This window comes from Leptinotarsa decemlineata, unplaced genomic scaffold (genome assembly GCF_025532065.1).
Source record: "Leptinotarsa decemlineata unplaced genomic scaffold, Ldec_3_MD MMD2_tig00026358_RagTag_RagTag, whole genome shotgun sequence".
Classification (NCBI taxonomy): Eukaryota; Metazoa; Arthropoda; class Insecta; order Coleoptera; family Chrysomelidae; genus Leptinotarsa; species Leptinotarsa decemlineata.
Genome location: NW_027412703.1, coordinates 10,996,189 through 11,024,128, shown reverse-complemented (window position 1 = coordinate 11,024,128; position 27,940 = coordinate 10,996,189). Strand labels below are relative to the sequence as shown.

Sequence of the window (27,940 nt, the reverse complement as noted above, 5' to 3'; positions counted from 1 at the left end):
GGCGTTTCAACCCTCCGACAGCCGCATGGTGGGGTGGGTTCTGGGAACGTTTAATTGGTGTTCTAAAGACTCTTCCCCGAAAAGTGTTGGGTCGGGCTTCTCTGGACTATGAAGATTTAACAACTTTGGTTTGCGAGTGTGAAGCTGTAGTAAATAGTAGACCAATTACTTACGTATCTAACGATCCAGCAGATCTAGTTGCCTAGACTTCTGCTATGCTTTTAAATTATCTTGGTAATGAGTATGGTATGCCTGATTGTGTTCAAATAGACAGTCTCTCTGTCGTAAAATGATACACAAACAGTAATTGAGAGATGATCTGCGTCGACGTTTTAGAAATGAATATTTGGGAACGCTGAAAACTGCATCAAATAAGATATCACGAACTGCATTCCTTGGTGAGATTGTTTTGGTGGGTAACGACAATCAGAAGCGCATTGTGTGGTCAATGGGTCGAATTATTGAACTTTTACCTGGGAAAGATGGTGTAGTTCGCCTGGTTCGGGTTCAAACTAAGAATGGTCAAATTCTTCGACCAGTACAGAAGCTGTATCCTTTGGAATGCTTGGATCCGGATGTTTCTGTGAAATCACGATCGGAACATGTTGCAGAAGAATCCCAGTCGCCATGTCTTCCAGTTGAAGAAGATGATAGTGCGGGAGTGAATTCAAATAGCAGAGTATCCGTTTACGATAGTGTTCCGCAAGTGCATTCGGACGAATCGGGAGTGTCTAAAAGCAGAGTATCCGATTTCGCCATGGAAACGCGTAGTGGCAGAATTTCGAAAAAACCTGCCAGATTTAATAATTGATGTTATGTGAGAAATAATATTACGAATAATAATATTTCTCAGGTGGGAGAATGTTACGAAAACGTTGAGAAATATATTTTGAGTTTTGTCACAAACTACCCTCTGTATAGGTAATGCTTTTTTATATTGAAAATACTATGTCTGTCAGAAGAGTTGTCAATTTTTGAAAATGTACTAACGTCAATAAAAAGGAAAAAAGTTTTTGCCGATAAATCGTATTGTTGTTGGGGTTTGCAGTAATCGCTGTACGAATAGTAGATACTCATTTGACAATTTCCATTGAACTGAGAGAACCGGAGTTGAACGGGTAGTTTTTTCTTCTGGACTCTACAGCCATTTTTTAGTAGTTTTTTTCCAGGTTTGCTTCAGGGGATAAAAGAAGGCGACATCTAATGGTTGCATCAAATGTGTAGTGTTTGGTGGTAGGCAAATTAAAATTATACCATTCGCACGGCATATATTGCTTAGATGTAAAGATAAATGGAAAGCGTGTCCATCCATAAACACGATAACTGACCTTGGAATTGCATTAGAGCCCAAAAAACTTATGAAAATATTCGCAGAATATTCGTAAAATTGTTTGCTCTGCATCCATCCTGAATCGGAGATCCCAACAGCCCAGTCTTTAGGAGCGGATGTAACATATACTTTTGGTAATCGTTTAAAATTGTAGATTGTGAGTGGCAGTGCAATTTTTCCTTCTGCATTAACTGTCATCAATGTTGTCACATTATCCTTATCAGACGTACCGACGTCGTAAATGTTTTGGCCCTTAGGACCGAGGACCAGTTTACCTTTGAGAGATAAAAAATGCCAGTCTCATCCATGTTAAATATGCGTTTTGGATCGTTCAATGCTTCACGGTCTGAGCCTAATAGTTCTCTAGTTTCTTTAAATCAACGTCGTATGCGACTTTCGGAAACTGCTGATCTTCCTTTGTTGATGAACTCGGCGTGTACTCGACTAATTTCTGGATGACGTTTCAAGAACGACTCAAACCATTTTCTTTCTGGTGTTTTTTTCATAACCTTTTGATCTACTTGACATTCTTTTATTATTCTTCGAACAGAATACATTAGACCTTCTCTATTCATAGGAAAACCCTTAGCGGAACTATCAAGTATCCAAGTTACAATTTTTTTTCTCTGTAACCAGTCCCAATTCACATTCAGGTCCAACTCGTCTACACTCATCAGCCGTTTTGCCTTCTAGTCTATTTCTTAAAGATATTCTTGGCACGCTCAATTTTTTGGCAGCAGTAGCGACGTGCATGTTTTCTTCCCTAACTGCTTTCAAAGCTTCTCGCATGGCATTATCTCTGTATTGGAATAACTTTCTTGAAGTCATTTTTCCACCTTTTCGTCCTTTTCTCATGCTGTTGGTTTGAGAATCATTATCTCTTTCTATCACGTGACCACAATTAGATTTCGTGTTCCATTTGTGGCTACTTTTAGAACGACCAGCCAATTCGCGCACCATTTGTGGCCACTGTTAATTTAAATATTTAAAGGTTTCAAAGCTCCTTGTGACAATTCAAATTACTTAGGAATGAGTAACAAAAGTCAAATAACACCTATGACAACCATCAGTCTCATGTAATTTCATCAAATGTGCTTTGAACTTACCTTATGTTTCATAACAAATTCCTTAAGTAAAACATGAAATGCCACCATCACCAACGAAAGCTGAATTTACACTGAACTGTGGAGTGCGTAAAACACAGAACGTCGCATTTATAGTCCGAATAATATCAAAGAAGTGGGAGAACTGAAATGTTGGCTATTTCTACGCCAAAGAGAAATATTCAAGATTCAAGCATCTTTTCGCGGCTGGCCACAAACGGTGCATCTGCCCTAATTTGATATCTCTGACATACCAACAGCGGCGGCTCGTCAGAGGAGGCTTAGCCTCCCCATAAAATTTGAGGCAGTTCATCGCAATAAATTGAAAGATATTGACAAATAATTGATTATTTTTTTCTAAAAATGCTTGGGTATCATTACTTTATACTATTAATTTTTAATATAAATATATAATATGCCCGAAAAAATACTATCACTCACCACGTAGTACGTACCACACTGTATCCTGCATCAACAAACCTCAAAGCCACCGCCCACGAACGAATAACGAAGAAACCATCAACCCGAAATAATACATGCCATACGTTGCAAGGGACCCAAGCCTCCAACCGCTTTAAAAAACACAAGCTCCGCGAGACTGATCCAGCCAGCGACATACGCGATTTGTAATTTTAGTTGCAGAAATTATAGCGTTAGAGGAGGCTATCCTCCAGTTGGTCTTCGTTAGTGTACGACTGCGTTCGTTTTTTATTTAATTATTCGGACGGGATGCCGTGACGGACCGGGACTGAAAAATATTTCGGTACATTGTTTTAGTGTTTCTTGATAATATTCGTTATTTGTGTATAAAATAGGCAGTATTTTAATAGCAATGCTTTTTGGTAATATTTTTAATGTGTTTTCAACGTGTTTTCTTTCAATTTCAAGGTGTTTTGAGGTTTTCATTTTTCGGTAAGTTTTTTTCCATTTATTATGGATAAGTTGGACGATATAGTCGATTGCTGATAAATAATTTTGAGTCTTTATCTTATTTTCACATTATTAAAACTCTGGGAAGGCCTCAACCAAATTTGATTTCAATTAAAGCGTCAGATAATCGACAAAATCGAGGATTTAATATTAGTTGGTACGATAAATGCGATTGGTTAACCGGCTCCATTAAACGAGAAAAACTTTTTTGTTGGCCCCGTGTTTTATTTTCCGTACAAACCGAATACCAAACGTGGTCTAAAATAGGATACTCCGATTTAAAAAATTCACCTCGTTCTACAGAAAGACATTTTAAATCTAAGATTTCTAAGAAGCACATATTTTCGTCTTGTTAATTAAAATTGTTTAGCAAATTAAAAATATAGCAACAGCTTTGGATACAGCTCAAAAAGAGGCCATAATTTCTTAGACTTATCGATATTACGATTTATTTGAGTTCTCAAGAATTAGCTTTTCGCGGACACGATGAAACCGAAGATTCGATTAATCGCGGCAACTACAAGGAACTTTTAATGTTATGAAGCAAATATGATTCACAATTTGGCACTTTCTCAAACGGTAGCGTTTTTCGGGCACCTCAAAAACCATCCAAAATGACCTTATAGACAGTGTGGCATATATTATTAAGAAAAAATAAGCAAGGAGATTGAAAGTGTTCCTTTTTTTGCATGAGAAATTGATGAAACTACCGATATTACCTGTACATCACAACTTTCAATCGTTTTTTAGATATGTCAAAGATGGTAATGTGGTAGAACGTTTTATGGGTTTTCATGATGTTTCATCTGGGCGCACTGCTGACGATTTGTTTAATTTTTTAATTAGTACCTACGTGTGACACCTATAATTTTAGGCAAAAGTTAATTGCGCAAACCTATGATGGGGCTGCGGTCATGGCCGGCCATTTAAATGGTTTACAAAATAAAATAAAGTCCACAGCTCCTCATGCACTTTTTACGCATCGTCATGCCCATGTCCTAAATTTAGTATTAAGCAAAGCGTGCAATAACATAAAAGATTGCCGCGTATTTTTTTCAAGTTTGTCTGGATTTTCGGCATTCTTTTCAAAATCCACCAAAAGAAGCCATGTTTTAAATGAAATATGTAGTAGCCGAATGCCAACTTTTGCTGCTATGCGTTGGATTTCTATATCTAGAGCAGTAATTTCAATGCATTTAAACAAAGACAAATTGATTGATGTCTTTGATTTTATCCTAAACAGTGGCGATTTTAAAACCGACGACCAAAGTCTTAGGGAGGCGAGAGGTTTCAAATATATTTTAAATGATCACAAGTTTTGTTTCTTGTCAGAAATATTTAAATTAATATTTGAACATACCGATATTGTTTTTTCTATGCTTAAAAATAAATCAATAGATATTAATTACTCAAAACAACGGTTAAATAATTTAACAGAAATTTTGATGAATTTTAGAAATAACGATATATTTTTTAATAATATTTTCGAATCAATTGATTTAACTCTAGTACCGCCGGCGCCGAAAAAAAAACCAATTTAGAATTACCCGATTTGAGACAAAATTATAAACAGATTTATAATGAAATATTGGACACCTTTTTAATGCAAATCAAAGTTAGATTTGAAGATTTACTTAAATTAAACTACTTTGATTTGTTGTTGTTTGAAAAATTTTCGTGCTATACCAAAGATTTTCCCCAAAAACTTTTATAGACTTAATAGCTCAGTATCCATTTTTCGATGTTATTCAACTGTAAAATGAATTAATCGTAATGCACAGCGACCCTCAAATGTTTCAAAATTGCAAGTCTCCTTCAGATTCATTAAATTTTATGTTTAAAAATGATTTGAGAGATTGCATGCCTGAGTTATATAAACTTATATCTATAATTGTGACAATTCCCATAACATCATCGTCAGTCGAGTTGAAAAGAATTAAATCGTTTAGTAGAAATTCCATGACTCAAAATAGATTAAGTAATATATCTCTTCTTTCAATTGAAAAAGAGTATATAAAAGAAGATTTTATGACGAAGTAATTGACTACTTTGCCAATTTTAAAAATAGAAAGTTTCCTCTTATATTTAAAGCAGAGTAGGTAATTCAAAAAGTCTGTATATATTATATACAGACTTGAGATATATATATATATATATATATATATATATATATATATATATATATATATATATATATATATATATATATACAGTGTGACCCATTTAAAATGGAACCACCCCTGTAGAATGTGCATTTTTCAATGAATCTCAATTTTTTTTATTGAAATATTAAGCATGAAAAACTGTATCTTGACACTAACTTTCACAATTTTAGTTTCATTTCCAAGGCACTCTATGGTTTTTTTTGTTTGTCAAAAACGGCAAAAGTTTATTAGGCAATTTTTGTTTTCAAATTTGACTACACCACTGGATTCGTAGTCGTTATAAATCAAAACTGTCAAATTTTCATTAAAAAATATTTGTTAACAACGAAGTTACAACAACTTCAATTTTGGAAACAAAGTATTTGTTTGTAATTTTTATTCAGATTATAGACATATTTGAGATCTGACAACACTGTCATCACCAAGTAGAACACCAGTGAATTTGTACAGTGAAAATCCGAAGTCAACAGCTCAATGCGTTCTACAGTTATAACTCCTGAAAATATGGTAATGTGAGAGATTTGTGGTGCAAGCGTTTTGTAATAAAAATCTGACTACGCCACTGGATTTGTGGATAATATTCCCTTAAAATCATTCATTTGAGTGTAGGTTACGAGAAGTGAAAATTAAAATAAAAATTGAATAATTGAATAACAGAAAATTAAAAGTTCATTTTCAAGTTACGCAGTAGTAGACCAAGTTCAGAATCTCATGTCATGGGATCTCCCAATTGCGCTTTTACCAAATCTTGATAGAATCTTGAAGTATTAATGGTCATACTTGTAAGCTTTTTGGAAGTTTCCCAATAATAAATAATAGTACTTTTGTAACAGCGCACCTGGAAAATCACATTTTATGAGATTCTGAACTTACTCTACCTTCTTCTATAGCTGATGAAAACAAAATGTATACAAACAAGTTTCAAAGTATTTATTCAACAATTAATTGCCATTAAGAAAAAACTGATACTAAGATAAACATTGATTTAAAACTAAACATTCAAATTTTTCTGGCTTCTACCAAACCTCCATTAAGTTCAATACATTTATCGTATCTCTTCCGAATATTGTTTACACTATTTCTTATTTGTTGAACTGTAATTTCGGCACAAGCTTGTCGTATCCTTTGCATGAGTTCAGCTCGATTCGTTGGTCTTGTTCTGTATACTTTTTGTGTCAGAATACCCCACAGAAAAAAGTCTAATATTGTTAGATCAGGCGATCTAGGTGGCCATTCAATTAAGTCACTACCTCGTCCTATCCAATGATTTGGAAACTGGTTATTTAGCCACTCTTTAACAATCCTCGAATTGTGCACGGAACAGCCGTCGAGCTGAAAATATAAATTTACTTGTTCCGCAAGAGGCATTTCATCTATTTCGTCCGATAATTGGTTATTTAGAAATTCCAAAAAATTTTGCCCGTTTATGTTTCCATCAAAAAAATATGGACCTATTATTCTATTTTGTACTATACCACACCAAACGTTAACTTTTTCGGAATATTGACTTTTACAATTTATGATCCAGTGCGGATTTTCCGTAGCCCAATACCGAGCATTTTGCGATGAAACTACCCCATTGGTGCTGAAAGAAGCTTCATCACTAAACATTATGCAGTTTAAAAAATTTCTTGTATTCAGGTACTCGCCTTGTGCCCACAAACAAAATTCCATACGTTTCACTTCATCACCTGCCTTTAAAGAGTGAAGAAATTTAGGTTTAAATGCTCTCATTTTGTTTTGTTTAAGACATCGTCGAATAGTCTCTCTCGGTAAGTTTAAATCCAAACTGGCGACTCGTAAACTTCTGTTTGGGTGGTTTCTAAAATAATCTAAAACAGCACCTTCGTTTAAATTTCTTCTTCGGTGATTATTTTTTAAAATATGTTTGCTGACTGCACCGGTTTCTTTAAATGTTTTGTTAATTTTACTGACGGTGCTTCTGTCAATGGGAAGTCGATTTGGATGTCTGTGATTAAATATCCTAGCTGCTTCTCTTTCACTATGATAATTGTCCCCAGAAATTCTCATAATTTCAATTCTTTCTTCTAATGATAATTGCAAAGCCATTATTAAATGCACGTAACTAACAAATATTATTTTATTTATGATTAACTGTCAAAATCACAGCCTACTGTTGATTTATTATAAAACCTTTGCATAATGAGTTCAGCTTCCTCAAATTATTGATATCTCCTCTAAAAGATTGTTTTAGCTGAGTTATGAAGAATTTACAGGGAACAATTTTTGTCCTGCTCTCTGTTTTATTATTGAATAAATGATTTCCATGCTTTAAATCAATTTGATTTTAGCGGCTATGCGGAAGAATGTACTAAGTACTGCATAACTTGAAAATGAATTTTTAATTTTCTGTTATTCTAGAATACACTTCCCGTAACCTACACTCAAATGAATGATTTTAAGGGAATATTATCCACAAATCCAGTGGCGTAGTCAGATTTTTATTACAAAACGCTTGCACCACAAATCTCTCACATTACCATATTTTCAGGAGTTATAACTGTAGAACGCATTGAGCTGTTGACTTCGGATTTTCACTGTACAAATTCACTGGTGTTCTACTTGGTGATGACAGTGTTGTCAGATCTCAAATATGTCTATAATCTGAATAAAAATTACAAACAAATACTTTGTTTCCAAAATTGAAGTTGTTGTAACTTCGTTGTTAACAAATATTTTTTAATGAAAATTTGACAGTTTTGATTTATAACGACTACGAATCCAGTGGTGTAGTCAAATTTGAAAACAAAAATTGCCTAATAAACTTTTGCCGTTTTTGACAAACAAAAAAAACCATAGAGTGCCTTGGAAATGAAACAAAAATTGTGAAAGTTAGTGTCAAGATACAGTTTTTCATGCTTAATATTTCAATAAAAAAAAATTGAGATTGATTGAAAAATGCACATTCTACAGAGGTGGTTCCATTTTAAATGGGTCACACTGTATATATATATATATATATATATATATATATTTTTTTTTTTGTTTTTTTTTGAGTTTTTGTTCGTCTTGGTTAAGAACGAATGTTATGTTTACTTTTAGTTTCTTTTTTTATTTTTTCCTTCGTATCCAAAATTACAAAATACACATTTTAATTCACCTTTCAAAATGCGGGACCCTCGCAGACTATATTGAACTTGAATGACCGCCGATTAAAAGTAGTTTGCGGGTGCCTTGTGAATTCACTTAAACAAACCAGATTTAACCTTCCTTCCTACCTCACCCTTCCTTTCCTGGCAAGACACGACTCTCACCTCCCCGTTGGTTCTTGCTGGACAATAAAATTTACTTTAAGACCTGTTTTTATAAGCATAATCAAGTACTTGTGCTTATAAAATATTTGTAGCAATTTTTAACAAAAATGTTATATTAGAAGAGAAAAGTATTATTTATTGACTGAGAAGAGTTCATTTATATTAAATAACTCAAAGACAATCCCTTTTTTCTTGTTTTTGTTTTTTAATGGTCAGTTTTATACCTATAATTTTTTGCAATACACAATTTTTGTTTGCATTTATGCAAATATTACGTATTTTGAATACTCATACAATAAATTTTGTATAAGTTTGAGAATGTCCATAAAGGACGAAACTGCAGTAACGTTAGTTACAATTAAAAGTGTTAAAAAACAGAAATTTTAATTTCTCTTTTCATTATGATCTCCTACCACGTAGTAACGGCTACATCCATCAATTTATTAAGTATTTTGCTTTAAATAGGTGTGGTACCCCAAAAAATTTTCGCGGCTCCGGCGGGCAATGCACGAGCCGTCACTGCATACCAAATAAAATTAAAAATGAATAGCTAAAAATAATTATATTCATTTATTTATTTACGGGCAAGCCCATTTAAAGTAAATTACAATGTTAAATTATAACTAAAATAAAATCAAATAAGGTACTGAAATACAAATTGCAACTAAGAATAGCTTAAAATGGGTTAATTTAAGTTTAACAGGGGGTTAATTTAGAATTTAGAGTATAAAACGACAAAAGACAATGAGCGTCAATAAAACATATACCGCATATACTACCTTAAACCATACATTAACGCATAGTATTCCGTAATCGAGTTTTAAAATGATGCAAGATGTTGAACATCTCAAGATCAATGTTACTATTGGCCAATCGTAAGATTCTTGGAATGCAGCTATTGAATGTGTGGTTCAAACGATAAAATGATACATAAAATGTTTGTTGCTGTCGAGTTGAGCGGTTTTGAATATGTAGATAAATTTTTTCTAGGAGTTCAGCACGACTGTATTTGCCGTTAATAATAATGAAACGTATCTCTGTTCCCTCCTAGTTTCAAGGGAGGACATGCTCAGAGATTGCAGTAGCAACTCATACTTGCAACGAACACCCGATTCTTGATATAAGTTACACAATGAGGAGACCAAACAGAAGAACAATACTCCAGGTGTAGACAGACTAGTGAACAAAAAAGGGTTTAATAGCAGTTGGGTCAGTGAATTCGTGGGTTTAAAAACAGATAAACCCTAGCATTTTCATGGATTTATGGATAGCCGAGGGTATATGTTTATTGAAGCTTAAGGTGGGATCAAGAACAACCCCAAGGTCTTTTATTTGATTATCAGACTCCAAGACATGACCATTAAAGGTGTAATCAAAAGTGTTAGAAGGTATATGGGATCGATAAAAGCGCATGACATGGCACTTTGTGGCATTCCAGTCCGTACCATTTAAGGACCACCAGTTTGATAGATTGTCAAGGTCAGACTGAAGCCTGTGGGCATCCAAGGAGGTTTTAATAATTACGAAAATTTTTAAATCATCTGCAAATAGTAGTGCTTTGGCGTGCCAGAAGCAATGAATAATGTCGTTAATAAATAAATTTAATAATAAGGGACCGAGGTGTGACCCCTGAGGAACACCAGGTTACTTCGAGTAATATGGAGTAGTGATAATTTGCTCTAACCATTCGAGTCATATTCGTAAGATAGCTATTGATCCATTCCAGTAGTACCTCACCTACACCATATCTGTTAAGCTTGTGGAGTAAGAGATTATGGTTGACCCTATCAAATGCTTCAGAAAGTCAGTGTACACAAAATCAATCTGGCAGCCCTTCTCCAAAGATTCGGACAGGAAGTGGGAGCAGGTAACTAGGTTTAATTCAGTCGATTTCCCCAGCACAAAAACCATATTGTTGTTCAGTTATGATGTCAGAGCAATTATATAGGTAAGGTAATCTGCCAGAATGTTCTCAAATATCTTGGGAATTGTACTAAGAATAGATATCGGTCGGTAATTGTTAACGTCTGACTTACTACCCGATTTGTATATTGAAATAAGATTGTTTCCAATAATAATCTGGAAACACACCTGACTGGATAGTTTTATTGAAAATATAGAAGAGAGGGTGAGACAAAACAAAGCTGCAATTTCTGAGTAAAATGGGTGGAATAATGTCAGGACCTGGACCTTTCTTTATGTCAAGATTAGATAATTTCTCGAGAATGGTTGACATTTGAAATGTGATTAGAGGAGACGTTAAGTTTTGATTCAAATCCAATTTCATTCATATTAGGTTTTAAATTTTGAGTTGTGAGAACTGATGAAAATTTCTTGGCAGACACTTCACTACCACAGGAGGCGAAATAGTTGCCAAGATTCATATTGTTAGGTATGGTGTTACTAACAAAATTCCAGAAGCTTTTAACATTACTTTTAACAGAGTTTTCAACCCAATGAATGTAATCTAAATAGCATTCTCTAGATATAATCTTGCATTGTGATCTCAACCGACTAAAATTTCATAGTTTTGGGGAGTTCTGTTTTGTCTATGCGCAACAGTTTTATCGTTGACCAAGGTTCTAAGTTGAAAGGAATGCCAATGTGGGAATCTGTTAAAAACAAATTTCTTTAGGGGAACAAATAACTCAATTACCGAATACAAAGCGTCATAAAAAGTATAAATCATTTCCGACAGTTCTTTTCCTTGAAGAAGCCAATCCCATTCCATTGATTCCAAACATTGGCGTATACTTTTAAAATTGGCGTATACTTTTGAAATTGGCGTATACTTTTGAAATTGGCGTATACTTTTGAAATTGGCGTGACGAAAATCGTAATGAAATCGGGAGCAGCAATTGAGTTGGACTTTTATTCTATAGTAGTTTCCAGGGGAGTATGATGAATATCAGGTGGAATCAAAATGTCTACAGTTGTCATCACTGTAAGTTCAACTGGGGACAAAACAAGGTCGAGGATAATGCCCCGTTGGTTGAGCACTTTGTTAGACTGGAAAAGATTGTTGAACGCACTAATATTCGAAATGATTTCAATAGCGCCTTCTTCCGCTAGTGACGAGTCAGGTTGAGCTAAAGCTGACGAACAGTAACCTTCAATCTCCCATGTAGCCGTAGGTAAATTGTAATCGCCAAATAAATAAAATTGTCCTTCAGGATGTTGCTCATTTAGTGTTATAAGTTGTTCATAGTAAAGTTGGTATAGAGTGGGATGAGATTTAGGAGTAAAATATACAGCTCCTAAAATTTGTTTGCAGTTTATGTGGTCCATGTGAATTAACCTTGTAGGGAGTTGAGACTGGCCTGAACGAATAGTTCTTTTAGATGATTTGTGATTTATAGCCAGTCTTCAAGTATGCCCACTGACTAGATGTTAAAAGTTTTCTTTCCTTATACGAGGAATTAGGCAAATTAGCACAGCAGAGAGATAATTTATTCTAATCATTTTGTAGTATTCGGTTGTCATTAGGTGGCTTCAGAGCAAGATCAGAGCTTATTTTATTATTTTCGAAATTCTATTAAATAGCTTGATCTATAGATGTAATGTCATTCTGGTAGTTATTTTTGACAAGGACTGAGCAAGTGTTCCAAATCTTGTAACAATAGCAAGTATTACCGTGGAAATTTCTTCAGTGGAATGTAAAGGTCAATGTAAAAGATGATGATTTTGAAAGGTTGGTTAATAAATAGTCTATCTCAGCAAATTTGGTCTAATAGTTCACTAATTGAAGTGTAGTTTGCTAACTTGAAGTCTCTATAATAAGTACATATCAATAACTCACAACATATATCAATATTATTCAACCGGAATTATTGCCCAATGAATCACCCTTCAAATCCAATATTATTCTTAAGGAGGACTTCAATATCATTTACGCAAATGCTTAAGCATAGTTCAACACAGACACTGATAAATTTACTCATTGTCCTAATTTGACCTTTCAACTAGTATAACACAACTCTGTTACAGATTATGTATGTAGCAATTTGAACGAAATTTCAGGTCATATACTATTATTTCTACAGGAAGTTCAGCTCAAGGAGCAATTTATTTTTGTTGACATTGATTTCATAATAAATGATAAGAGTAGCTTCCATTGTCTAATATGATATAAATTGATTTGAATTACCTGAAAGAATTTGTAAAAAATCAAAAAGGAGATTAGCTGAAAAATTATATCAAGTAAATTATATACAATTATATTAAGTAAAAAAACAAAAACAGATAATCATACATCGGTGAAACTAAGAGGCCATTGAAACTTCTCATTGCCGAGCATAAGAAACACACACAGCGAGGAGAAACCAGCAAATCAAGAATAGCAGAGCACGTTTGGACTCATCAACATAACATCAAGTGGGCTCAAGCTGAAATCATCCACAAGGAAGAACACTGGTAGAAAATTGAAAGAAGCCGCATATATGAGTATGTTGTCCAACAACGCATTTAATCAAGCTAGCGTAGAGATATGCAACATATGGAAACCTCTAATTGAGCGGAACACAAACAACTCCTGCCAAACGGTCAGCTTCCGCTAATAGTGATGAAGCGTAGAGAGGGAAGAGGGGTTAGGTGAAAGTACTCGAATGACCTATAAATAGTCAGATTTCGGAGGAATAAGTCCAGTTAAAACACGAAGACGATCGTGGATACTAACAATCGAAACGTCATGAAGTAACTTGGCTTGGAATCGTTTAATTTTTAATTTTCATTTCTTGTTGATAATAATAATTTTTTTTATTGCAATACGATCTACAAGTGGACACAGCAAAAGATTAACAGATATTAATGTATCATCATCGACAAATTACAGTTGAAAATTATATAAATTAAAGAGTTTTTCAAAAATATTCATGATAAACAATATTTACATAGCTATTTTTATTAATGATTTTCGTAACAAATTTCAAATTAGCCAGCAGTTAAACGAATAGTAGCATTTATGTCTCAAGTAAGAAATGACTGAACTTCTAAACTTCTTGAAGACTGTGATATTTTTAAGTTCCTTCGGTAGAGAACTATATGCTTTTATTGCCTGATAGTAAGCTCCTTTCTCATAATATGTTGACTTATGGCTGGGAATAGCTAGTTTGTTACATTGTCTGGTGTTAATATGCATATTATTCGAATATTGACCACTATTTCTGAGAAACAGGTATGGATATTTTTTTACAAAACAGACAAGACCCAAGAAGTACAACGAGGACACTGGCAAAATATCAAGTTTACAGAAGAACTCTTTACAAGAGCTTCTTTGATCTAGATTTAGGATACATCTCAGGATTCTTTTTTGAGTAATAAATATTTTTTGTGAGTATACTGAAGAACCCCAAAATATAATACCATATGAAATCAATGACTGCATATGTGCGTAGTAATATGTTCTCAGGCTACAAACAGAGACTTGATCCCTTAAGTATCGTATCACACCACAAATAGAGCTTAATCTGTTATTCAATACATTTATATGGGTTTGCCAACTGAGGGTTGCATCCATCGTGACACCTAAGAATTTAGTGTGATCCGAAATTGGAATAGACCTATTTTGGAGCTTTACATATAGAGATTCCTCGCAGTTTATTGATTTGTTAAAAATTACTAGTCCTGTTTTGGTAATATTTAATTTAAGTATATTTGCCTCTGACCATTTGACTATACTATTTGACATGGCTGAAGCTTTGGTTGAGAGTTCTAATGCATTTGTTCCAGTGATAATGACTGATGTGTCATCTGCGAACTGGTATGCATTACCAAGATTCAAGGCTTTGGGTAAGTCGTTCACATATAGAAGGAAGAGTATTGGTCCAAGGATAGAGCCTTGAGGTACACCCTGCCTAATCATAATTCTACTAGATATATAATGGTTCTCTGCGTTCATTATGTTAACAACTTGGGATCTATTTGCTAGGTATGATCTAATGAGTTCATAACCCACACCCCTTATACCATACTTTTCCAGCTTATTTAGGAGTTTTTCGTGGTTTACTATATCAAAGGCCCTTGAGAAGTCATAGTACAAGCCGACCGAGGTTTTTTTGCTATCAGCATTCTTTGTCATTTGTTTTACCGCATTAAATATCACCAGTTCGGTGGACATTCCTTGTCTGAAACCAAATTGGTGGGAGTTCAGAATATTATTCGAGTTTATAAATGAGATGAGCCTATTATAAATTACTCATTCAAATATCTTACCAGGTGACGGAAGTAATGATATTGGTCGGTAGTTATTAATGTTGTTTTTGCATCCTTTCTTGTAGACTGGAACTACTTTAGCTATTTTAAGATCATCTGGATAAGTACCAGTTGATAGGCTTTCATTGATTATGTTTGCCAAGGGTTCACATATGTACTCTGAATTTTTTTTCAATATTGCTGGTGGTACGCTATCCACACCCCATGAATATTTCGGTTGCATATCATTTAATATATTGACTATTTCTGGACAATTCACCGGTCTGAGAAATATTGTAGTTTTGTTGTATGCTATGTTATCATTTTCTACCTTATATTCATTGCTGAACTGAGTGAAAAATCTATTGAAACGATCTGCTGTTTCCCTAGGATTTGTAACATACTGATCATTTTCATCTTTCAAGACTACAGTTGTATGTCCGTTTTTGTTTTTGGTTTGATCGAAAATTCTCCATAGTGTTTTAGATTTGTTTTTCAAGGCAGAAATTTTACTATCATTTACAGCTTTTTTGTGATTTGATAAATATTTTCTGTATGCCTAATAATGTTTTAATTTTCATCTCGCGTTAATAGATTAAATTTTTTTTTCTTCTTTTTTTTTGTTGTTGATTGTATTTTATTTCATTGTAATTTCAGTTTTTTTGCTCAATATAATTATTTTTTACAGATTCTTTCAGGTACATATTTTAAATCAATTTATATAATATTAGACAATGGAAGTCCAAACTAATGAAATGCACCAAGAAACATTGTCAACTATCTTCAAACAAACTATAGAGTAGGTCAAATTATAATAGGTTCCATCAAAATTGTCTTCAAATAAATAAGGAACATACTATACTGCAAACATTTCATACATAACTTTTGATCAATTTTTCAACGACTCTATAAAAATCCACTAATAGCAAATGGTTTCATAACTACATCATAAAAAACAAAAAATATTTATAAAAATTAATTATCCACGTCAGTGTGATTTTATAATACAAGTGCAAATAAGTCGAAAAAGACGTGCTCTATTAATAATTAATTTAGAGGTAAGCACAAAGTAGAAATATCAATACTGGCCAATAAACTAAATGAATTACGCAAAGGATGTAAACTTTCACGGCCGAAGATAAGAGTAAAAGCTATTTTCCGGGATTATTGGCCGTGGTCTGTAGGTTTTTATACCTGATGTTTCGTCTACCGCACTAGTAGACGAAACGTCAGGCATAACACCCGATCAAAAAACCCGGAAAATAGCTTTCACACAATAAATTACTGTTTAATAGCACTCTCAGAAATCACAGGCAATTGAAAATCTCCATATATTGGACTTGAACCTGATGTAAAAATCTGTGATACGGAATAAGGTCAAGAAATAGGTCAATAATAAATTTAAAGAGTACTGGGAATATCCACACCTATGATCGCACACTGAATGAAGAAAGGACTGGAGAACTGCTTCAACATAGCAGAAATTGGCTCAAAATACGCTACTCACTGCATATCATCCATTTAAAGGACACTTGAACAGTGTCTATTCAGAGAATGATTGACAAAATAGGGCTGTATAACATCATGTTTTATGGGAATATGAGGGATTATATCACAAGAAGCAAGTTATTTGTGGACAACCCAAATTATTTATCCAAAAGAATATGACAAGCATTCAAAAAAAATCATGTTCAAACTATAATAGAGAAAAAAATTGTTAGAATGTGTGTCATGAAAAGAGGGGAGGAAAAACGCAATACACCAATGGTGTTGTAGTATTTTCAGGAGACTTGGCAGAAATGAACAAGTGAGACAACTCCCAGGTAGTAATAATTATTTAAAAAACATGATCCAATAAATATTAAGTTTGCATATTTACATTACATATATGAACTTGATGGTGGTACCTCACTGAAAGCCAAACAGTTGTCTGAAGGGCACCTTCCAAATAGAAATATTGTAAAAGATTGTGCAAAAATGTGACATTCAAACGATAAAAACTACTATTCAGGAATGAATACCACTGCCCAGTTAAACAAAATTGAAGCAAAAGATGTATTTGTAAATAAGGTCAAATAGAAAACCAGCAAAGTAAGAAAGGGGATAAAAAATAACCGTGTATGCAGGCTGTTTAAACACATCTGTAGAAGCTATTCTATAGTAAATCACGTGTTGCCCTTTTGTAAACTGTTCAGTAAAAATCTCACAATGAAGTATTACTTGAATGTAAAATTTAGCTGTTCAACGTGCTAAAGTTTTTAATATATTGGTAATTTCTGGCCAAGTTTTTAAAGAATAATATTGATAAAAATTGAATAGATTCTAGTGAAACAATGTTTAGCTCTAGGTACATATTACTATATTCTCAATACTGGCGGAGATGTTAATAAAAAGTTATATCAGGAAATAACACCTTTATTCACCAGACAAAAAATATTTTACCTTACAAATAAAAATGTACATGGTTAGAGCACTTAAATGCAAACTAAATAAATGCTCAACTTAAAAATTTTATAGTATGCACAAAATTGTACATTCTAATAGTACTTGACTGAAGGAACAAAGAACAGTGTTCTCAAAACTAACAACATTCCATGATACAATGTTTATAAAGCAGGCTTCATTACTTTCTGATGCACCCTGAGAAACGTTATCAGGTGAATTATGTACCATTTTAAAATATGAAACATCCAAATGTTGCTAGTTTCTTGGGAACTCTTAAAGCATCTGGAAACAAAGCAAATCCTTAAGGCGAGTTTCCTATCAAGTTTTCCATATTCCATTTCACTATGGTTACGATTTCACTGAGTTTAGAAGAAAATATAACACTGTAGGTCGGCATTATCCATTGAATTCGAAAAGGGAAACTTGATTAGGAAATTTGCTACACAAACACTTCAAAATTGGCTTATGTAAACTATAATTTAAGGCAACACCGATATCGGTCATCAGTAAAAAATTCCAAAAACTTGTAAATTGATTTCAAAAAGGTAGTATATAAGTTGAGGCGGGGTAATACTTCAAATTTATGGATAATACCGACGGCTGCTTCACATCCACCCTGCAAATAATCATAATAAGAATTTCTGAAAAGATTTTGTATTACTTCAATATTGAAAAAATATGTCTCATTGCCAATTATGAATGAAAAATGTAAAAAACCTGCCTTTCCAAGCAAGTATTTTGTGTGAGTTGTGACCTGTGCAGGTAAGTGAGTTTATTCATCACTTAATACTTTTACACAAATTAAATGCAGTTTTTGTACTGTGTGCATATATTGCATATTTACATATGATTCTGCATTCATATATGAATGTAAAATGGTTTTTCTAAGATAGTGTCGGTATAGTAACAGTAGAGCCAATGCACGAAAAACTTCTATAATTTTGAATCTGGGGATTTATATTTTATGAAGAGCAATTGTCAAAAACCCCGAGGTCATTCCGAAATAAGGGTATGCCATGACTCAAAAAAGATTGTAATATGTACAGCCCGTTTCTAAGCACAGTTTGGGTGTTACATGGCTAGGAGCGCTCGTCAACCTGTGTATATTTCAAATGTATATTTTTGCAACATAAAGTGGATGATTGCAACTCCTTAGCTCTGACAACACTGTGAAGTGTTATTGACTGTAACGTCAAGAGAAAAGTATATTCCATACGATCATGTTTTTGAAGTTTGAATAAACAATTGGTGTTTGCCGAGTTACCAAGAATATCAATCCATACTATAGCCTTGACTTTATCAATCCATGACACATGAACTTTAGAATTTCTTTAGTGACACTGTGTTTCGGATTTCTGATTGCACAAACTGTCAATGAGTGCCTGCCAAGTTGGAATTTTATCAATGATTATTCTCAAGAATTTAGATGATTTGCTGTATTCCACGGTTTCAGTACACATACAATTAATATTTGTGGAATTTGTATTAGTGAGTCACATACAGTGTGAACCACTTGAAAGAGAGACACCTAAAATTTGCATTTTTTCTCCGATTTTGAAAAAAAAAAATTTCGAATTGTAGAGCTAAAAAAACTGTGCTTTGGGACCAAAAATCATTTTCTTTCTACAAAAAACAAGGCCAGCTATGAATATTTTTATATGATAAAATACAAGAAATCGTATTAGTGATTAAAAAAAAAAGTTAAATCACCATTGGACTGGGTACCATCACAAATGGTGATATACCAAATTTCATAAAAAAGTATTAAATATTATCAATTCTGTGTTAGAATCAAAGACATTTTTATTATGAATTAATTCAAGTATCTGAAGAAGACTGAGAAGTAAAATGAACATCGAGTAATCGTTGATTACTATGTGGCAAATTGAACAAACGAATAAACATATTCATTTTGAACAATTTAAACAACTAGAAAATAATATTCACCAAATTATTTTAGACACAAACAGGAATGAACGTTCATCAAATTTTTGTTGTTTCAACCAATCCGAAATTCATTGCAATGTAAGTGTCATACCTTCTAATATTCAATATAACTTTTCTCAGTTGTTCTGTTGTAATTTCTGCATAAGCTGCAAATATTCTGATGCGTAGTTCTTCTACTGACTACGGTCTGGACATCTGCTTCACAGTTAGCCAAAGACTAATTCTAGCGGTGTCAGGTCCGGTGATCTTGGCGGCAACTCAATGTAAGGACTATTTTGACCTATCCATTGATTTTCATAATTATTAATCGGCCATTCTCTTACAATAACTACATTATGTACAGGAGACCCAAACTAATTTCTCAAAAACTTCAAACATATAATTCCATTCAGATTACGTTAGAAGAAAAACGGACCGATAACCTTATCATGGGACTATTCCACAACACATTCATTTTATGGGAATATTGCCTCATCACATTTATAACAATTAGGATTATTCGCAGACCAGTACCTTGAATTTTGGGACGATACTACTCTATTTGTAGAGAATGTAGCTTCATCACTAAGCAAAATCATTTTTAAGAAGTTTATCAATCAGTCAAAAATTCTCCTTGAGGCCACAAACAGAATTCTAACTTTCTTTTTTCATCTCTTGGTTCCAGAGTGTGTAAAACTTTTGTTTTGAATGGTTTGAATTAATTTTTTACGAGGCATCTCCTGATATTTTCCCTAGGGATATTTAAGTTCAAACTAGCCGTTCACAAGCTTGAATGAGGGATATTACGAAAATATTGCAATATTCGTACACCATTTCTATTCTCACAATGTGGATTATTTGTTTTTGAGCATATGCTTTGATAAACAACCTGTTTCGTTAAAAACATAATTTATGCGGTTCACCACATTGCTGCTCACTGAAAATTTTTCAGGATGTATGTTATGAAATTCTCTGACAGCTTCTCTTGCCGAAAGACCATTATCTCCGACAAGCACAAGTTCAATTTCATTTTCCTACTGCTTTACAAAATATTTTTCTTACTAATCGGGCATAATCTGACGTTACTGTTTCAATACAGTTTTTGACAATAGCAATAATAATCAACAATAGTCTTTTGTTTCCAGTGCCAAATGGAAAGAGCGTGATTTTGCATATCTGCACGGTGTTTCACGACCAAATCACCTAGATTTAAAAACCATTCAAGAGGTGTGCAGTTAATATTCTATCATGATACAATATAAATGTTGATTTGACCACAGAATCGTTAATATTGAATATTTTTGGTTTACCACCATTTGAGAGGGTGCCCAGTCCAGTGGTGATTTTAAATTTTTCCTAAAAAAATTGCTAATGCCATTTCTTGTATTTCAACCTATACAGTTTTTTGAGCTCTACAATTTAAAATAGAGTTGTTTGACATTGGAGAAAAGATGCAAACTGTAGGGAGAGGTGCCCCACTTTCAAATGGGTAATATATATGAAGGTAAGACTTCGTTGAATTTTCGTTTGCCCATATCTGTAGAATACCTCAGAGGGTTGCCGTTTATAGAGGAATGGCAGTTAGTTAATAGAAAATTCCATTTTGAAAACATTTTTAATAAAATGTAAGTATACATTTGAAAAACAATCTTATTTGTTGTTTCTATGTTACACATTTTTAGTATGTTCTTATTTTTAGTATTGACAGTATAGTTGAATTTGAAAAAACTCAAATCAAATGTCTGAATGTTATTCATCGTTTTGGAAAACAGAAGAAACAGACAATGATGCCAAAATCAGAACTGATAGTGACCTCATTGGTACCATCTCGTTCTTTTACAAAGAATACTGTCATTTTGGCTTTGAACATCTCAAAAGCAATTTGGAGATTTGTGCGGCGTGATGCCACATTTTTTTCTTTGCCAATAGCATAATCAATGACCATGGCATGACAATACCTTGAAGCTACACGACTCCATACAAAGTTGTGAAATTCGTTTTACCTGCAATCCCTCATTAACAACTATTCTGAGGTCCCACAAGAATAACATCAAACAGAAAAAGATCACGGTTATGCTTTTGATGTACAGACCTGCGTTAGAAGATATTTCCGACTGATTTATTTTGTCACTCTCTATATTTTTTTTCTGCTAGGAATTGTCTGATGTGTCCATCTCTTTCAAGTTTCGAAAAAACATTGTAGACTCATGTGCTTAGAGGGTTTTCATCCTTTAAGCCACCTTTTTCACTACCTGTGACTCCTGAGTGTTCTATACTAGCAATGTCAATTTATTCCAGCCTGCCAGTTTCTTCAGTTCTTCACAGCATTCCCACACCAGTATCGATATCACTTTTGGGTTCAAAAATATCTCAGTACAGTCTGAATATTACTAAGGCTATCAATCCGCCCATTTTGAGGTCATGAATTAACATCCTTGCTTTGCGAGATTACATTCATTTCAGCCTAGAAGATGAATGTTCAATGACCAAGCAGATAACTATTATGTAAATTCCTTCCCGAACAGTATTCTCCAGCTCCCATTCAACGTTCGGTTTTCTATCCGTTTGTATGCCTTTTGTTTCTACAAAGCATGTTCTCGAGACGAGTGTTCAATATACACTCTTCACGTTTTGTGACTTAAATCAAGGAGTTTGTGTGTGAAGTATACTCCTGTATCATGTGAGACATGATCATTATTTTATATAAACATGAAACCTATCTCAGAAGCAAGTCAAGACGTTTCAACAGAAAAAAACAAAGTTTAGTTTTGAAGCCATAGGATTGATACGAATAACTACCAATTAAGAATGAAATGCAATCAACTTACCCTAAAATAGGGTAAAAGCTAAAATCATTTTTTTATAAAATCCTTTAAATGTATGTAAATGTTTTATCCAAAGATAAATATTTCACAGCCTTTCTAAATTTTTTATCTACAGGTATAGAACGTTATATTTCAGTAAGTGTAGGCAAAATAAATAATTCTTAATTAAAATACGATCTCACCTTAGTCTTTCCAATCTTTTTTTATTTCAAATGTCCACTCCCATTTGAGGTGTTCATTTTTATCATCATCTGTGAACAAAGAATGAACTGTATATCCCCCTCTAGCCATTATACCTGACGGAGCATCTTCTGACGGAGTAGTGTATGATTGAATTTCATGTTTAGGAGCATATGAACCAACCATGTGCGTCATTTTGTCAACTGAAATATCAATTTTAACAGTTTTCAGTGAGTTACAAAGTAAAATTGATTTTTTACCGACCTGGGAGACTCATTTTACTTGTTTTTTGAACATATTTCAATCCATGAACGATTTCTCTTTGTACAATAAATTCGATTCTTATTTTGTACGAAACTCCTTCTTTGATGATGAAAGTTTTCTTTTTGAGTTGTGAAAGATCTCCTGTAAGGTCGAGAGCAATTTCAGGTCTATCAGCAGCAACTAATACTAGCCTTTTAACGATTACTTTCTTTGGGTTATCTGGTTCTAAAAAATATTAGAAATGTGAATCCCCCAAATGTAACACAAAATGAGATGACAATTTTATACATTATAAATATTGAGTCTGTACCTAGTATCATTTAAAACGAATATAATTTATAATGATTATATACATATTAGGCAAGTCATAAGAGAAATAAACTCCAGGGCAATAAACTCGATAAAATGAAACATATTATATTGACTTTTCAAAGTTTCTACTAGTGCAGGATCAACCCTCGGATAAATGATAACAGTTCTGTTACGCCCACAACATGCCCATACAAAGGCAAGAACCTTGCTTTCCTACATTCAATCCACTGGCAGCATTGGTACAATAAATATATGAAAAAACTAGGACAAACAATAGGCACAATAACATTATTTTGAATCTTGTCAATCTGCTAGAACAAATTTACAACAGATTTTAAAGATTTCCCTGTCAATTGATGCTACTCCAAAACCACCGTTTTATCACCTCAAAAACAAATTTTCCAGCAATTCACTGAACATTCTGGGTTGGACATTGAAACTAACTCAATTTTTTTTTGAAAGCCATTATTGAGACCCTATTTATTTTGCTTTCAGAAGTTGCCGGTGCCTCAAATTTTTCACGACTATTCTAATAACTTTGATGATCAATCACTTCTTTTTTCATAACATATATAATAGACATATTATCGTCATTCTATTTCTTGGCATTGATAGTTTTGACATTTACAACACGAACTTTTCTACCAGAACCTGGGTAAATTGTAATTACACATCTCAACTTCCATGCGTATGTAACTAATATAATAACAACTTACATTTGAATAGATTTCAGGGTTTTCTCCTATTTACTCTGTTTTGATAATGTGAGCAAATATTACTTGACCCAAATGCCCTAAAAAGTTATCAAAAGGCATCTGCATTTTTTTACATTCTCTTTATAGACTCAGAAATATACATGAATCAACTCTCCACTTGACAATCCCAAAAGGAAATAACGTAACTGCTTCAAGATTAGCTGGTTCGCTTGACACCCTAGTGAGGAGCTTGGAATTGATTATGTGCTCAGCTTCAGTTAAAAAGTGTGCACGGTTTCCTCTATGAGACACTTTTGATACCAATCTTTCAAAATATTTTTTTGACAAACCCAATCTTTCTCTCGCATCAGATCGAAAACTTACACAGCCTCAGATCATTGCGTCAAACTATTTTCCTGGTTTATTGGCCGTGGCCTGGGGTTATGCCTGACATTTGTCTACACCTTCGGTAGACATTATCAAAGGTGATGAGACAACGAATACAGCTCACATCACAAACTACTTCTTTCAATGTCTGGGTCTCCAGTTTTATTCCATCAGTGGTGGGCGTGCCTTCCTAATGATTGAATATGGCATAATTCGTGTTCAATTTTGTGCTGGTAGCCAGACTTTATTTATAGATAGATATTCATTTGTACTTCTAATCATAAATGTTTTATATGCGTCAAGAATGTGGTTAAATAGTAAAAAACATTCAAAGCAATATAAAACTTACAATTAAAATAAATTAAATAAGACAAAAGTACACTTTACTTATTTGACTGAAGATAATAAAATTCCGTTCGGTAACAACCCAGATCAGCATTAGAAATGTCATCAATTTAGTAATAACTTGACCGTATGTTTAATTTTAGTTTTGAATTTATTATTGGATAACATCTTCGGATGCAAAGAAAGCTTATTATATAATCTGAGTGCGTAAAAATTTACAGAATATTGGCTCTTCATTAATGGTACAAATTCAGGAGCTGTGAGAGTTGTATTTCTTTTGTATTAATGGTGTATGTCACTGTGCATTTTAAATGCGTGTTGCCTATCATGGATATTGAAAAATAAAGGAAGAGGGATTTTGTTTACCTTAAAGTAGACCTTGCTCAAAAACTGATGTCATTTATTGTTCTAAATAGTTTGGAACAGTATGGTAAATGGTTTCATGATTTGCAACAGGCTGTAAATTTCTAACAAGAAGATGTTCTGATATTTCCTTTGACAAGTATTGAATATGTTTATCCAATAGTAATTTTTCAACTAAAAATAAACCTACAAATTTTATAGCCTGCTAATCATCAATTAGCTGACGTTGAGTAAATATGCAGTTCTTTGTCTCATTGAAATATAGTTGATTCACAGTAATCCATTGTGAGGCTCTCAAATGCGTTTTGTGTTTTTTAAAAAGCCATAGTGGTCAAGCTTGTTATAAAGAATGTCATTAGGAACCATCCAATGTTTTGCTGAGATCGCAGAAAGTAATTCCCGCAAAGCCTCCGATTTTGAATTTGGACACAACAGTGTTCACCAGGTCAAGTACTGTCATTTTTGTATTTTCACCTGTGTGAAACCATATTGGGAACATTCGAAAATATCGTAAGACTCCATATACTTCTTGACAAAATTTTTTAAATATTTTTGAGATAATGAACCTTTTTCCTGAAGTACGAAAAATCACTCAGTAGTAGTTCGGTAGGGACAAACACTGCCTAATCCTCATAAAAACATATGGTAAAGTACAATTAAAAAAGAATGTTTTTAAATATTACTGGAGTTTTTTCCCAACACCAAATCGTTATTTTTACACCTCGACACGTGTTTCGATCACCAAGTGATCATCTTCAAGATGAAGTTTTATCTTCCTCTTGAAGATGATCACTTGGTGATCGAAACACGTGTCGAGGTGTAAAAATAACGATTTGGTGTTGGGAAAAAACTCCAGTAATATTCATTACTACACCAAAGGTTCCAAACAGTATATCACAAGAATGTTTTTAACAGAAAAAGATGTTCCTGGAGCAAAACTAAAATTTGCAACTATAAAGGATAACAATGTTGTAAAATTAAAACGTTGGCTTGCATGCCATAATTTAAAAGTAACTGGAAAAAAGTGAATTAATAGACAGGTTAGTATACAGACTCTAGTAAAAGAGTAGCGGTAGATTCAAACTGCAATAAATGAAATAAAAAATAATTATGAATTTCAGATTTATTTCCGAGTGAAATATGAATCAAATATAAATAGTAATGAAATAAATTTAATTGAATATAATAAATGAATATGATTTAATGAACGATTGAGGTTATATCTCATTCTAATCAATGATAATTAACGATGAAAAATTTACTATTCATTTCATGTTTACATACATACGAATATTTATTTATTTTTGGCACTGTTAAATCCACTCTCCTCGAAGCATGTATTCATTTCTTACATCTAACCTCATTAATATGACGTTTTATAAATGGTATAAAAAAACACGTTTTCTTCCGGATATTGATTATCCGACGTACAATTCGCAAAACAACAATGCTTTGTTGGCATTATACAAGCACAAAATAATTTTTTATATCAGATATATATTTTTAAATAATAAATTAATATTACGTAAATAACACTGTTTTACATGTGAATAGTTTATGTTTGTCTCTAATACTAGTGCTGCCTCTCGTGACACGTTCGCTGTACTATTCTCAGGAAAAAGGCTCATTGGAATGATAGCAATAGGTCTATAGTTTCTTCAATCATCCAATTTTGTGGAATGGGATTACTTTTGATATTTTGAAAGGGTCTGACTAGATGCTCGATTCAATGCATTTATTGAATAAGTTAGTGAGTGGATGAATGATAAAGTTTTTAATACATTTTATTAACTTCACATTAATATTTTAAATCTTTCCTATTGGAATTTTTAGAAACTATTAATGAAATCTCTTACGTTTGGATACATTTTCAAGAAAGTAAATTGTTATGAATATTTCATGAGAAAAAAAGGTGTGTATTGGTTCTAGATTACATTGTTGGGTATTATTAATTAAACGGTTTTATTTAGCCTTGCCCTGATTGTTTGTTTGCTTGTTTGGTTCAAATTTAGTAATTGAAGTTTGACCCCATTCCTGTTTACAGATTGATTTGATATTTGGTACACAAATTTTGATGACAATACAATTTAATAAATTCTGTATCATTGTAAATACAAGAGGACGTAGCTATATGACGGATTACATATTGTTTCACAACTACCTCAATGTGGGTATCAAATGACAGGGCTCGACTAGTAGAATAGTAGTACACTTGCAACTAGATGCCCATGAGAGTGTAGAAATAAGTAAACACAATAATATTATGAATAACGATGACGGACCTATACCAAAGAGCATACTATACAGGCTGATTCACGGTGGATGGCACATTAGACGTTTCTGGTGAACCAGACAACGGATCACTTTGAAAATTTAATGGAGGGCATATTCGGATATTCTCTAGCCAACTAAAATATTTTCGACAATGTGGTGTTGCCGCTTCTATTAGAAAGCAGTAGCAACTTTGATTTTTCAAATGGAACACTCTGTATATAATATTATTTTTGGAATCTCCAACAATTGCCCGACAACTTTTCTTGATATTTCCCTATACCTATCTGTTACCGTTTTCGAAATAAAAATCAATTTCAATTTTTTTCTTCGAAAATCATGACTTCTATAAATGCCGATATCTTTTAGTTAAGAAGTACTATGATATCGAAATTTGGTTTGGTGTTAGGTGATACTTGGACACTTCCCACACGTCAGCCTAATCTCCGTTACTTCAATACAGGGTGGTAAAAAAATACAGTTTTTTCGTTTGCTTGAAAAAGTTGCTGAAATTTGATTACTTTAAATGGAACACCCTGTATATTATTGAAAATTCGGAAAGCTGCTGAAATTTGCTTTCTTTCTATGTATATCATACCTATACCTAACTAGTCAAGTTTCGGACTTATGAACATTTATTTGTGAAAATGTCCCTTCAGAATGGTATTTCCATTCGGTATTTGTTAAGCAGGCCATGATTACTATTTGACAGTAGCGTTGTGACATTCTCCTAATAATATCGACATTTTCGTCACTTCAGAAGTTGCAAATACCTTCAAAACGATGGAACAAAACTATTCAAACGAAGTTCTTATGAATTTTTTTATTATTTTTGGACAGTGTGACAAAATTATCAGCAGAACATGTAGAAAGTTCAATGAAATGTATCCGAATCTACCGCCAATGAACCTCAAGAAATTTATACGAATTCAGAA

General features: G+C 33.2%; 1 protein-coding gene across 5 annotated transcripts in view; it reads right to left on the bottom strand.

Moving 5' to 3' along the window:
• Positions 1 to 27,940, bottom strand: part of RhoGDI (rho GDP-dissociation inhibitor) — a 52,957-nt gene that overhangs the window by 15,113 nt on the left and 9,904 nt on the right. For 3 of the 5 annotated variants that reach the window (XM_023162058.2, XM_074184788.1, XM_074184789.1), the window contains exons 3-5: positions 22,633 to 22,857; positions 22,371 to 22,571; positions 17,387 to 18,053 (exon numbers count right to left, since the gene is read on the bottom strand). In XM_023162058.2, coding sequence (XP_023017826.1) covers positions 22,372 to 22,571; positions 22,633 to 22,857 — 425 coding nt within the window. In that variant the 3' untranslated portion in view covers positions 17,387 to 18,053; position 22,371. Of the gene's footprint in view, positions 1 to 12,239; positions 18,054 to 22,370; positions 22,572 to 22,632; positions 22,858 to 27,940 lie in introns of those variants that run through there. The other 2 variants (XM_074184790.1, XM_074184787.1) reach the window with 2 other exon arrangements.